General features: G+C 36.4%; 1 protein-coding gene across 1 annotated transcript in view; it reads left to right on the forward strand.

Annotated features, from left to right (window-relative positions):
* Nucleotides 1-14,288, forward strand: part of Met (MET proto-oncogene, receptor tyrosine kinase) — a 108,999-nt gene that overhangs the window by 62,519 nt on the left and 32,192 nt on the right. The window contains exons 4-11 of the mRNA XM_076834151.2: nt 1,135-1,269; nt 2,037-2,204; nt 6,983-7,143; nt 8,783-8,885; nt 8,996-9,132; nt 9,828-9,989; nt 10,754-10,853; nt 14,066-14,284. Of these exons, the coding sequence (XP_076690266.1) occupies nt 1,135-1,269; nt 2,037-2,204; nt 6,983-7,143; nt 8,783-8,885; nt 8,996-9,132; nt 9,828-9,989; nt 10,754-10,853; nt 14,066-14,284 (1,185 nt within the window). The remainder of the gene's footprint in view (nt 1-1,134; nt 1,270-2,036; nt 2,205-6,982; nt 7,144-8,782; nt 8,886-8,995; nt 9,133-9,827; nt 9,990-10,753; nt 10,854-14,065; nt 14,285-14,288) is intronic.

A 14,288-nucleotide genomic window follows, 5' to 3' on the forward strand; every position in this document is an offset into this window, starting at 1 on the left:
ACTACTGTTCCCCAGAACATTTATGTTTCGCACATGTTTGTGAGAGTACAAAACAATTAATTACTCCTCTAATTTTCATTCCTATTTTCTGAATGAGAAAGCTGTGATAGAAGGAGAGTTTCTTTAATCTAATCTCACAGATGCCCATGTTTGTCCTATAATTTCATACACATGGCAAGCAAATGCACTTTTGATGCAATGTAAAAGATTATTAGAGATGTCAGGCATTTTCACAGAGCAGATTTCAAGCCCAAAGCTGTGCTCGGCCTCCTACACTCTCATGTATATGCAAACGGATGGCCTACTTAAGAGTGACGGTCTCTCTCAGAACTCCTAAACCCTCCTAAAAATCTCTGTTCATTCAAGATGATCATTCTGATGTTATTGTAGTTGTTGATCACAGTCTGAACTTCATTATTGCTGGGTTTTAGCTTCAGAGCAGGTGGAAATTATGTAGCTGGAAAGCAAGAATGACACCAATCAACAAACCTCATCTCCCAGGCATTGTTAAAACAATCAGGCCTTATTATAAAACTGGGACAAGAAGTAGAACTTTATTTATAATGCACGTAATAACATATTGGGACTATGGTATATAAAAAATACATTTCAAAGAGCATGGGGACCTATTTTAACCTCAAAAGATCTATAAATATGACTTAAAAGTAGCAAAGCTGGAACTAGCTCCAGGTTTCCAGACTCCTGTCCACTACTCTTACCATTACGTCAAGGGAAACTGCCCCATGGGAAGGATCAAGAGTATAGATTTAAAAATATCCAGGATCCTTATAGTATGTGTGGTGTCTTCTTTCTGGGAAGAGTTTTGGCTCCTCCAGTTCCCAGTACAATTGTAAGGACTTGCCTGCAGGTGCTGGCTGATTGATTGGAAGATCTTCTTCCCTGGAAACCATTAAAAGATCATAGGCAAACGTCTGTCCTGGGGGTTCAGATAAATTGGCATCAAGGCAGGAGATTAGAACATGTCATATTGATTTACAGCAAGATGAACTGTTGGGTCTTTAGTTCAGATACCCTTGTGCTCTCCTAATCTGTTATTACAATCATCATCTACGTTTTCCACTTACATTTTAAATAGCTTGTTGGAATAGGGTGTTTCCTTTTTTTTTTCCTCAGGTTGTTGTTTCTCGAACGGTATCATCCACCCCTCATGTGAATTTTCGCCTGGATTCCCACCCTGTGTCCCCAGAAGTGATTGTGGAGCACCCATTAAACCAAAATGGCTACACCCTGGTTATCACTGGGAAAAAGGTGAGCCCTATTCCCCCAGGGAGTTTCCATGGATAAGGTTCTTCCTGAATGGATACTTCTAGCCAACAGCATTCAATCTTTATAATTTCTCTCTTCATCTTAGATTCCTATCTCCTCCATTAAGTTATTTTTTGGGGGATCATTCCAGAGAACTTCTGAAATAAAGTTAATTTCTTATCCAAAGAAGATTAGACCTAAGGGAGGTCTTCTTCATAATAAGTACTTCTCCTTTAGTTTCTCAATGAGAAAAATGAATACAGAATAAGAAATACAGTCCTAAAGGTAGAGCTCCAGTGCAGGCAGATAAATCCTGGAAATGTACATTGGAATCTGACTCCAGCCAGTAATCTCTGTTCTCTGAGAGAAGGATGTGCAGCCTGATACCAGAATGATATGTAACCTTACTTAGGAGTTCCAAGGGTTCAAGTGTGTCTTCCTGAAGCTTAAATTATAATACTCCCTTCTATATTTTAAAATAATCTCAGACAGGGCCAAATGTCCCTACTATATCAAATCTCTAACATTGCATCACAATGCTTGTGTTCCTCAATATTACATTTTATTATAGAGATGCCAACAGTAGAGGGAAGGAATTTTATTTTTAAAAAATTCTAATCAATTAACCATTATTAGCTGATTTGCACATCAGTGCTTGCTATCCTAGCAAACTCCATAAAATAATGTTTATATGTAGCTTCTGTGTATTCTAATTGTTCTTAAACAACAAAAACACCTCTGGAAGCCCTTTTTATTTCTTTTCTTCACAGATCACCAAGATCCCGTTGAATGGCTTGGGCTGTGGACACTTCCAGTCCTGCAGTCAGTGTCTCTCTGCCCCTCCTTTTGTGCAGTGTGCTTGGTGCCATGATCAATGTGTGCGATCAGACGAATGTCCCAATGGGACTCAGGAGATCTGTCTGCCTACAGTCTATAAGGTAGGAATATCTATCAGCTGTCATGCAGGGGGGGTTTTTTTGTTTGTTTGTTTTTGTTTTTTGTTTTGGTAATTCCAAATCCCACTAATGAAAAAAAATACAAAACTTAATTTCCTAATTTAGCTGTGACACATCAGCCAAAGCACCATCTCCCTCCTGGCTTTGTCCCCATAGGCAGCATTGGAGCACCCCCTGTGTCCTGCAGTTGAAGTGCTTGCTTCCCATGCGCTAGGTTTTCTCTTTGGACAGCTGCTGTCCCTTATGCTATGTGCATAGCAGAGCAGTGGCTAATGAGCATCGTTGTTCCCCATTTCTTCGTGCTGGGACCTGTTTCCTCCCGAGTGGCCCATTCTGATTCCTCATTACCTACTTTCTGCCAGGTGCCCAGACATGACCCTCCACCAAAGAGACAGATCTGTTCATACCCCAGAACTCCAAGCTGAAGGAACCATGCAACCTGACAATCCCAGACATATTGGGGCAGACAGAACACACTTCTTCCTGTCCAAGGCATAGATGATAGGGGGAGGCCTTGTGTCAATCACAGACGAGGCTAGAGGTGGTTTCTTAGGTTGATATGGGAAGAAAGGAGGGGGTCAACACTCATGGTGACTGGGTGTCTTGTCTCAATATGCCTGAATGAGAAGTAAAGTTTCCACTGATGACTGTATTGTTATCTATACTTCCATAAGCCACTTCATCTTTAATCACTCCAGAAACTTGTACTGAGTACACACCACATGGACAGCTCTCTTCTAGACTCTGGGGACATACAGTCCAAAATAAATACAAAGGATACTCCTGCTGCTAGAGAACTTAGCTTCTGGAAGTGGACGTCAGTCGTGACCTTGCAGACACACTCTCTGGTTACCTTATTTGCTTAAGCATGTATTTGGCACTATGAAAATTTCTAAAAATTTCTTCGTCCAAATACATTTTGCTTGGAAATACTTAACCAGTGAGGACTCAGTATGTGTTTTCTCTGCCTGCATGTTGAACAGTTGGACTTTAGTAAATGGTTCTTGTGAAATATTCAAGTTAAAGGTCTCGGTCACCTGGTTCAGGCTCAAGTAAACAAAGTGTGCGAGTCAGAACAAGAATGGCCCCCAAGCACATGGCTGTTTTCATTTAGTTACGGTTTGGGGCAAGATTTGCAGTGGTGACTGGGTTTTAATCCAAATCATTTTCTGTTAGATGTAACACAACTATCAGGCCTTAGCTTGATAATCTGGAGAATAAACTAAAAGAGAATAAGAAAAGAATTTTAATCGGTAGTATTTATGTACATTTTGTTGTTGTTGTCCAGTATACTTATAAAACCCACATGCAATTTTATACTTTTATAAACACACAGCCTTGGCAATTTGAGACACTAGAAATCTGAGCTCTTCATATTCCATGAAAAAGATACAATGTGTGTGTTTGTGTATGTGTGTGTGTTGTGCGTGCACACACACTCATATGCACAACTAAATTGCAACAATTTCATTTCAAAAATAGCCAAGTTGGGGTTTTAAGTAAAGAAAGCAAGTTGATAACTAGCCCAAATAAAACATTTAATTTTGACCACTGTGCTACCTTTTACTAATCATGAAAGCCATATGGAAATGGTTGAAAACAAAGTAAACATTTTAGAATTTTCTGGAAACAGAGATTGTCTCAAATGTTAGAATCTCCCTCCTCTCTCACCTTCCCTCACTGCAGCACTCAGCAGTTGTTGATTTTGAAAGGTTGCATTGTATCATGCACAAGTCGATGAGGCGTGGGCTGTGCAGTTAGAAGCAAAGCTGTGCAGCTGAGTCCATAAATCCCTTTCGGTTCATAGTTGTTAGGAAGATTTCATGCTGTGCTAGACCGTGACATTTAGCATTCTCACTGCAAAAAAATAAGACAGATTATTCGTCTTTTTCTTATCTGTCTTAAACTCTACCCGTTCAAGATCCAGATACTGTATAGAGTTTCACTTTCCAATACATGAATGTTAACCTGTTTTTCAAGGTACATGATGTTCAATGGCTGAAAATCTTTGCAGTTCCAGATATGAGAGATTTCAGGATTGTAAGCCCTTTATTTGTTTCAAACATGTCATCTGATCTTGTACTTAAAGAGTAATGAGAAATGCTTCAGAAAAGGAAGAGCACTTTCCCAGTGTATTCTGAATTTGTCAGTATAAAACTGTCACATCTTATAGAACTGAAGTCAATCCCAGTGAGGCAATAAAACTGTTTATTAATTGATCAGAAGATTCAGATAAGAAGCAACAGCAATATCTTCTGGGGGGTAGAGGATGTGCAGGCACTAAACTGCTACCAGCATATTTGTGACTATTTTTCTGCTAAAGCAGAAAGGAGGTTTCCTTTGTGAATTTTAATATTCAAGGTTTTTATAAGCTTTCTTAGATTTTTATTTTAATGCATTTAAAAAGCATGATCATTTAAAATACTTTTGGAATGTACCCACCAGTGGCACAGTCTCTCACCTATAAGAGGAAGAGAGCTACTTTTGTGGCTCCGTCTCCCCTGTTCAGACAGATAGGCCACCCAGCCTCTGAGGCTTTATGCCGGACACTCATTTCCTGCACAGGGAGTTTCTCTGCACTTCAGGATAGCTGAGTTTGCCAGCCCATTGTTGGGTCTATCCAAGGGTGTGTGGTCCACGGCTGCTTCCTTCCTCTTCCTCTGGAAGAATGAAGGTTACCCCCATAAGCTAAGGGAAAAATGCTCAGCCCAGAATAAAGCCAAACCTAGCTGGCTTTTCAAATTCTGAGGATCTAGCAGAGGGTTGATAATATCCATTTCTACTGCCAGGACACCAAATCAGTGTCTTTTTAAATCATCACCCAGTGCCTTTACCTTTCATACAAGAGATGATGTGTAGCATATGCCTGTAATCCCAGCAACTCTGGAGGCTGAGACAGCAGGGGTGCAAGCTCAAGTTCATTTGCCAGCCTTGGCAACTTAGGAAGACCTTTTTCAAAATCATATATAAAAAGGTCTGGGGATATAAGATGCATCTCAGTGGTAGAATGCCCCTGTACAAAAGAGAGGGGGCAGGGGACGGAGAGAATCTGTGTATTAAGTGACAGTCTTCAGTTTTTACTTAGAGATGGGGGATGTAGGCAGTGGGATGGGGCTGACATCAGCCTTGGGCAGCTGCTTTGGATGGGGAAGTCTCCTCCTCAGAAATGGGAATAGCAGCTGTGTGATGGCCTTAGGCTGAAGAGAGTCCTGGGAGGGTTGGATGTCCTATTCTCTCCTACTGGATTTCTAACATAATAATAAACAGATTTTTTTTTCCTAACAGTGCTGATTTGCTGGACGTGGATGAGGTAAATTTTTATGAAAGGAACAACTGTGTAATGGATTTGTATGGGTAGAATGGCCATCATAAAAGCATTAAGCTGAGACTTTAAAAGGGTTTGGTAACAAGGGTTAAGTTAAGACTTTGGCTTGCAATTATTTACTTAGGAAGGATGGGAATGTTTGCAAATTTGAATTTTGCTAAAAAGTCCTCTCAGTTGTCAGACTTACACAAAGTGGGCTTTAGCAAACACCTTTGCTGGGTTTTGAGTTGCCTCTATCTTGGTACTACGGTTTCCCACCATTGTACTTCACAGCACAATTTACAATATGTCCCCCCAAAAGAGCATTTCCTTTCTCAATTGTCACAAAGCTGCCCAAGAAAAGCTTATTTTTAACTTGCAAATGTGTTTTGTTTAACTAGTTTTAACCTAAGAACAGTTGTCTTACAAACTTCAAAAGCATTGAATGCTGTATTATATTATACTTGCCAACATTTTAGTTATAAATTAAAATTTCACTTTTAACACACCAAAAATAAGCCTGTATTGATACAGTGAACCTGTTATTTACTGACCATTGAACATGTCATGAGGCAAAAAAAAAAAATCTTCAAAATAAGATGTAAAATAATGTCAATGGAGAGAATTAGAAAAAATTTTACCACATGGATTTGAGGTGCTCTCCAATTCCGAGCATTTTTTTCTACTTCCAATAGAAATAATATATTGTATGTACTGAATTTCACATAATTTTTAATAGTACATTATGTATTTACTGTACATCAAATAGTGACCATCTTTGGAAAATAATGAAAAATCTTGAGTCTATGATATAAAGTGTGAATTATTAGGCTTTAAGAAGTAGATTCACTTATTTATTGGAACATAGGAGAAATAATGAATGAATGGGTGGCAGATTTGAATACCATCAATATGTTGGATATTAGGGTAACTGCCTATTTATCAACACCATTTTGGGGGTATGTCTCATTGAGCCATCCCCAAAGTCCTCCCCAGCCAAGGAGAAATTCATACTGTAAAAAAATGCTGGGTACCAAGGCATACATTGGATCTTGGCTTACAGGGCCTGTCAGGAGGTTGGATCATTTTGATCTGGAGACCATGAAGGAATTATAATCAGTTACAAGCAGTGACTACTGCTGCCCAAAAAAGCTCAAGAAATTAATTAATTTCAGAGTGGCCCCAAAGACCTCCCCATTCCCACCCGGACTCTCTGCTCTTTGTTCCATCTCTGATTCTCCTGAAAATAGCTTATTTCATAGCATGATCAGGTAGTTTTAATGTTTGTTCCAGATGCTCTGGAATTTGAAACCCTTTCCTTCAGTAAAAATTCAACCTTTACTGGATTGTGGGAGAATGGAAAATTTTATGCTCTTGAAGGATACATTGTTTTCCACACATGAAAAATAATAATACACTGGATTTTTTTTTTCTAAAGTTCTACGTATCCTCATAGGTTTTTCCAACTAGTGCACCCCTTGAAGGAGGGACAATGCTGACCATATGTGGCTGGGACTTTGGATTCAAGAAGAACAATAAATTTGATTTAAAAAAAACCAAAGTTCTCCTTGGAAATGAGAGCTGCACCTTGACCTTAAGTGAGAGCACAAAAAATACGTAAGGATCTTAAAATGTCTTGCAGGGTTGGGTTTTGTTTTTGAAAGTGTGTTTGTAAAAAGAAAAAAATTGTACAGAAAGCTCATTTCTTAAATTAATGAGGGCCTTGGTTGCATGTCCTTAGCAGGTTTGTTTTGTTCTTTCCCTATTTAGTTATGGGGATTAGGGAAAGACAAAAATGATATGGTCTACATAAAGTTTTTCAACCATTTATGTAACACCTCTTCAGAAATTGTCTGGGTAGATTTGAAAGCATGACACTCCATCTTTAGAGTCTTCAGATACAGTCTCCAAGACATTTTTTTATTTAAAAAAAAAAAAAAAGTAAAATGCTCAAAGTATATATCCCATTTTTTTAATTCATCTGCTAAACCTTGGTAGTGTATTAAAGTCACTCAATCACAAATTTAAGTCTCTTTTTGGATGAACTAAAGTTTATTAAGCTACTATTTATCAGCACCATTTTTGGGGTGTGTCTCATTGAGCCACCCCCAAAGTCCTGGGAATGGTGACTTATTTTACACAAAAGAAGTCCCCAGAATTCAGAGAGGTAGAGTGAAACTTAGCAGGAATATTCCAGAGAGTCAGAAATGGGCTTTCAAACACAGCTGTTCAGATCCAAGATCTGTGCTTATTCTACTAAATGCTACATGTACTTTTGTTTAAAAGATTTTTTTATTGGTGCATTATAATTATACATAATAATGGGCCTTGTTGTTATATATTCATGTATGCACATAACGTAATTTCATCAGTTTCATTCTATAAATTCTGCATCCCATAATGAACAGACAATCTGGAAATTATCAGTTCTGTAGCAACAACAACCAAAGTTTTATTTGTTGAATCTTTATGGCTGAACCTATTCTATCAAGTGATTATTTTATCTAAAAACAGAACTTACTCCAAGGTTATAAAAGATCTAAACTCCTTCATTTTATTGAAACTGAAACATCAATTAATGTCATATGTGCTGGCTCAATGACAAAACAAATTTATTCTAGAAATCTCCTGTGTAAGTTTTCCAAAACTCTTTTAATTACTGCATCATAAATTAGGATTTGTAAAACTGAAACATAATCATTATCTTCTTTTATAGTTACTTAAGAAAACAAATAATATACAAAATTTTTTCAGAACTATAAGATTATTTATTCAGAAATAATTTTATGGAAAGCTATCAGAATTTCACTATTCTTTAAGTAATTTAAATAAACATGTCACAAGTATAGTAACAGAAATGTACCTGATGAAAAACTTTGATGGAGGATTTGGCTTATTTGTAGCTTGCACATTGTTTCATATGATACTGAATACCATTGCTTTTCCTAAGTGTGTCAGACATTATCCCTACAATTTTATAGGTTTAGTTATGATTTACTTTTAAGTTGAGGAGGTCTGCATTGATCAGGTCTAACATTTCCTGTTTTAAATGTGTAAATACTATACTATAGTCAATATAAGTTTAGCATAATAGTACAGAAATCAGATTATACAGTTTTCAGTCCTAATGCTTAATGAAACTGCTTGTTATGCAGAGTGAGTTAGCTCATTGTGGAGTTCATGTCCCATCATAAAAGACAACCTAACCAGAAAATATCTGTGGATTTCTAACATATTAAACTTTGCTTTTTTTCAGGCTAAAATGCACAGTTGGTCCTGCTATGAATGAAAATTTCAATCTGTCCATAACTATTTCAAACAGTCGGGGCACAGCACAATATAGTACTTTTTCTTATGTAGTAAGTCTAAGCATTCTTTTCTCATGAACTAGGATGAGTGATTTTTACTTAATCTATTTATAATTATAAAACTAAAAAGTTACTTTGTTTTGTTTTTGTCTTCTGTTCAGGATCCTATAATAACCAGTATTTCTCCAAGCTATGGTCCCAAGGCTGGAGGCACTTTACTTACTTTAACTGGAAAGTATCTAAACAGTGGGAATTCTAGACACATTTCAATTGGTGGAAAAACATGTACTTTAAAAAGGTGTTGTGAATTTCTTTTTTGTTGCATCTGCCAAGTTAGATTACTATCTTTACTTAACAAATCAAGCCAAGTTTGTGCCTTTTTGTGTGGAGAAAAATCAAGATGTTTATTGTTTACTCCCTTGCTAACAAGACTCTCTCCTTCCCAAATCCATCTACTCTTTTGCTGAATTTTCTACCTTTCCCTTTTTATTTATTAATCCCACTTTTGAGTTTTGTCTTCCCATTCATCCTCTTTTTTGTTATATCTCAATATTGAAGCTTTATTATGAGCTTGAGGTTCTGGTAATTGACAACAGATTAAACTGTTCAAGTGAGATTTAAAATTAGAATAAGTCAGTTTGGAGAGAAATGGGGGAGATTGGATTTGGAAGGAGGTTACATTTCTGCTTCTTGGAGTTGAAAGAGATGAGTAGCTTCAAGTGACGAAAGTACTTTAAAGGTTGCTGAAAATGCCAAATGTTTTGAAGTCAAGGATGGCCTTTCAACAACAAAGCTAAGTTTGGGCTCTAGTCAAATGTAAACAGCCTACACTAGAAAAGGCTTTTTTCTAGATCACTGCAGGAAATTCCCATTTAGGAGCCATTGAGTTATACCCTTTGATTTATGGATCCTTTATAATTCTAAATTATGTGTATCTCTAATAGCTAAGGTTCATTTTCTTATTTTATTTTATTATTTTTTGTTGTCGTTCAGTGTGTCAAATAGTATTCTCGAATGTTATACCCCAGCCCAAACCATTTCAGCTGAGTTTCCGGTGAAATTGAAAATTGACTTAGCCAACCGAGAGACCAGCAGCTTCAGTTATCGGGAAGACCCTGTTGTCTTTGAAATTCAACCAACCAAATCCTTTATTAGGTAAGTAAAAATTTCTGACAGTGTAAGAAAGTAATGAACATAGGGATTATTTGGCTGTATAGAAGAGTCAAGAAAAGTTGCAGTTTTATCGCTGGCATTTTTCTTTCAAGGCTGACTTTCCGATTTGGTAGAAAAAAACTACATTTAAGTTTTGAGTATTTTTTACTATATCAATGTTAGTTTATGCCTGGAAGCTTTCATCCTATTTAATTACATTTTAAACAAATTACCATAAAACAGTTTAATGTGACATCATAAGTATGTAAACACGTATATTACACATGCATCAATTCTATACTAATCACAGTGCAAGAAAAAAAAACCCTTTTTTTCCACTCTTCAGTGTATTTTTTGTCAGTCCTGCTTTGCACAGCTTTTCCCCATACCAGGCTCCCTTTGAATCAGTATCTCATTGGACTCTGTTCAATTTGCCCTATTTCCGCTATTTCTATCAGTCTAGCAATGATAGTTACATATGTTTTTCTTTGTATTTTTTTCAAAGAAAAAAATTTCTATTGTGTATTTTGTAAATAAAAATCCAATTTTCAGCATTTTTTGGCTTATGAAATATGAACTTGAACTCATATTTTCAAGTTAAATAAGTTATTTCCAAAAAAGAGTTACACACCCCCCAAATTTCCATTTGATTTTGGCGGTTCCTCTGACATGTAATCACAGCTTTTGATAAAAATTGAACCTCTCTCTTAAAATACTTGGTGGAAAGAACCTCTCAATATTACCATTTTTCTATTTTATTTTGCCAGTGGTGGGAGCACAATAATAGGAGTTGGAAAAAATCTGAATTCAGTTAGCGTCCCAAGACTGGTAATAAATGTGCATGAAGCAGGAAGGAACTATACAGTGGTAAGTCCTTGGAATGATGGTTTCACTCAGAATTCTGACTTTCAGGACAGGTGGGACGTTTCAGTTTTGCCTTTAGTATTTGCTAGTTCCCTTCTTCAGCATAGATGAAATTGTATTTTTTTATTCAACAACTAAAATTATTTGGTTAATAAAATATTATTATCTTAGTCGCAGAGAACTGATGTCTTCTAAATTAATTGGGCTGACATTGTAAACGTGTACACACACACACACACACACACACACACTGTTTAGAAGCAAATGAAGATTACCAACTGGAGACAGTGTTGCAGTGTTTTTAAAGACAGTCAGTGAATATAGAAATCACAGCATTCCTCCACCCCCTAGTGCATCATAGACTATTGACCCTTTTGTCCCGATAAAACCCTTGGATAAAGCCTTTGACCTTGCTACAGCATCTTTCTGAAGCAGCAGACTACAATATTTTCTTAACCTTCCATTCTTCTTATCATTCTTCCTGCCCTTTTGTTAATACATTATCAAGTAATGAGAGAGCATTAAACTAGTTATCTCCTAGAGTGTGGATATTATTTATCTTTCCTCCATCTTTCCTTATTTACTTGCAAGATCAATCAGAATTTAACTGAATACCTCCTTAAAAGTAACTGGCCCATTAATTTCAATGGGTCACCTTAAAATGGTCATTTTTATTTAGAATTTAGGAAGGTTGGAGTTATTTCCAGTGGCCCCACACTTTGTGTTGATGTGTTTTTCTAATCTAGTTGGACTTGTGCACTCAACTTAGAATGAAAGTTCTAAGTGCTCCCGTTCAACAGGGTCTGGACAGGGCAAGTGATAGATTGAATTACAGCACTTTCTTTGAGATTTCTCATCCAATATTTCTTGAAGCCTAAACCCACCATGTTCTTTAATTACAAAAACCAATTTGGGGCTAAAAATGTCAAGCTAAATCACCAAACAATAGGGTCATCTCAAATGAGATTTTTTTTGACCTTCTCAATCAGCCACATTGCATCACCTCTAAAGGGTATTATTAGATTTTTATCATATTCCTGAGAGATTGTGCTCCAGGGAGTCACCGCATGAAGTAAAAGGCTTTGAAGACAATCCCCACACATGGCCACAAACAATGTTAGAATACCACTGCTATTAATTTGGAAGACGTCAGTTCTCCACGACTAAGATAACAATATTTCACTAACCAAATAAGAACAGCAGTAACCCTCTTTGGTGTTGGCATGTGACTTTTTAAAGTAGAAATCCAAGAAATTATTAATTTATCTAATTGCTAACAAACCTACATTATTAAAATAATAACTAAATTAGCTTTGATTTCCCTCACCAGCATTAAGATGATAGATAGAACAGTTCTTAGCTTCATTCATTTATATGTAATCAAATAATTACTGAAAACTTTCTAGGTATCAGAGATGCATATCCCAGGGAAGAGCTAGGCAATGATAGAAGATAAAAATCTTATCTGTTAACATGTCTGGAAATGTAAACTTTCGTTGCTTAAGCCACAAACAGATTGTTACAATAGAACATTTATTTTTTAACAAATAAAAACTCATGGTCAAGTCTGATTTATATATATCTCCAGCTACAATAACTTTAATCCAATAAACTCAAATCTTTTAAAATGAAAATAATTGCCTTCTCAAAGCTAGGGGTGTAACTTAGTGGTAGAGCACTTGTCTAGCATGCAGGCGGCTTGGATTCAATCTCCAGCACCACACACAAATCATTATAATAATAATGATCTTCTTAACAAAAGATATATTAATTTGTTAATGCACATTATATCCCAGAAGCCTGCTGGTTATTGTGTAGCTTCAAATTATTGTTGTTATATGGAAAATCATTGTGATGACAATAAAATTGTTCATTGTCACTTTTCAAGATGGTAGGAATACTTTTTAGCATTACAGCATTAATTTGAGATAAAACTAAATTATATCAGTTTTAGTTCATATCATATTACTGTTTTATCTGCTTACAACACATATTTTTAAATGTAGACTAAATGTTTAAATTATTTTTAAAACAACATATCAAGCACCGAATTCTGTTTGTGCTTTTTATGAATATCCTGAGGCCTTTTTCTATTGTGGCATAAGTAATTGTTTTATCTCCAACTATACTTGTCAAAGAAAAGGAAATCTAAGGGATGTTGTTGCTTGTTTGTCCTTTCCTTGGGGGGAAAAAAAAAACCACAACTGTTTAACCTTAAATGTACCACTGTGTATTGCTGGCTTTAGTCTAAGTACAATCAAGAGGAAACTACATTTTCCAAAATTCCATAAATCAGAATTTCAAAGGGGAAGATTTGAAATGAGAGATGAAAGCCCATGAAATAATAATAGCTGAGTCTTTTTAAAATAGGGAGCATAGGAAAAAATGTACCAATGTAGAATATATAATAAACACAAAGCAAAACATGGGCGCTACAACAGTGAGTGTCCTCTGTAATGGCCTGAGATATATGCACTCCACTCTGTCTCTTAGAGCTGTGACCTGATCTAATGATCTCTGCCAAGCTCAGTTTCTTCATCTGTAAACTGGATGCTCATAGCACGTATCTTCAGGATTATCAGAGAATTAAATGAGATCAACCTTATAAAACATTCTACACAGATCCTAGAACTCAATGGTTAATAGCTTAAAACACTATCAACATTATGTAACTACATATTTATTTACATCTTAACCATACGATACTTGGTAATTTGTGAAGCACTTTGCCATACAATGTCCCGCATTGTGAATCACTTTTTAATCTTAATTCCTAAATAAGAAAACTGAGTTTCTAAGGAAGGGCTTTGCCTCTGTTCTCACAGCTTGAGTTAAAGCTAGGACCTAGACCAAGAACTTCTAACCCCAAAGTCCAGCTTCCACTCATTCATAGCTGCTTCACAAGACCAGAAGGCAGTCTCTCCAGGTCACTGTCCTGTCTTAAGGAAAATAAAATGATGGAGTGAGGGCTAGTTGCAGATAGATCAACATAGCTTTTTCTGGGCCAGTGAAGCTGTGTTCCTCCGAAGACTGGATTGTTTGAAAAATTTTGCATCTTCCAAGTTTCTAGAATTGTGTTCTTGAACATTAGGAAATTAAATGCAGATTTTTTTTTGACAATTGTGTATTTTCAGTTGAAGTTGTGAAATGTGAAAGTTACTATGGATTTTGTCATACTCTGTCCTATTGACAGTGGGTATTTTGTCTTCCTATAGGCATGTCAGCATCGCTCAAATTCAGAGATAATTTGCTGCACAACTCCCTCACTGCAACAGCTGAATCTGCAACTCCCACTGAAGACCAAAGCCTTGTTCGTGTTAGACGGGATCCTTTCCAAATACTTTGATCTCACTTATGTACATAATCCTGTGTTTAAGCCTTTTGAAAAGCCAGTGGTGATCTCAATGGGTAATGAAAATGTACTAGAAATTAAGGTAA

The sequence above is a fragment of the Callospermophilus lateralis genome, chromosome 1, assembly GCF_048772815.1.
Source record: "Callospermophilus lateralis isolate mCalLat2 chromosome 1, mCalLat2.hap1, whole genome shotgun sequence".
Lineage (NCBI taxonomy): Eukaryota > Metazoa > Chordata > Mammalia > Rodentia > Sciuridae > Callospermophilus > Callospermophilus lateralis.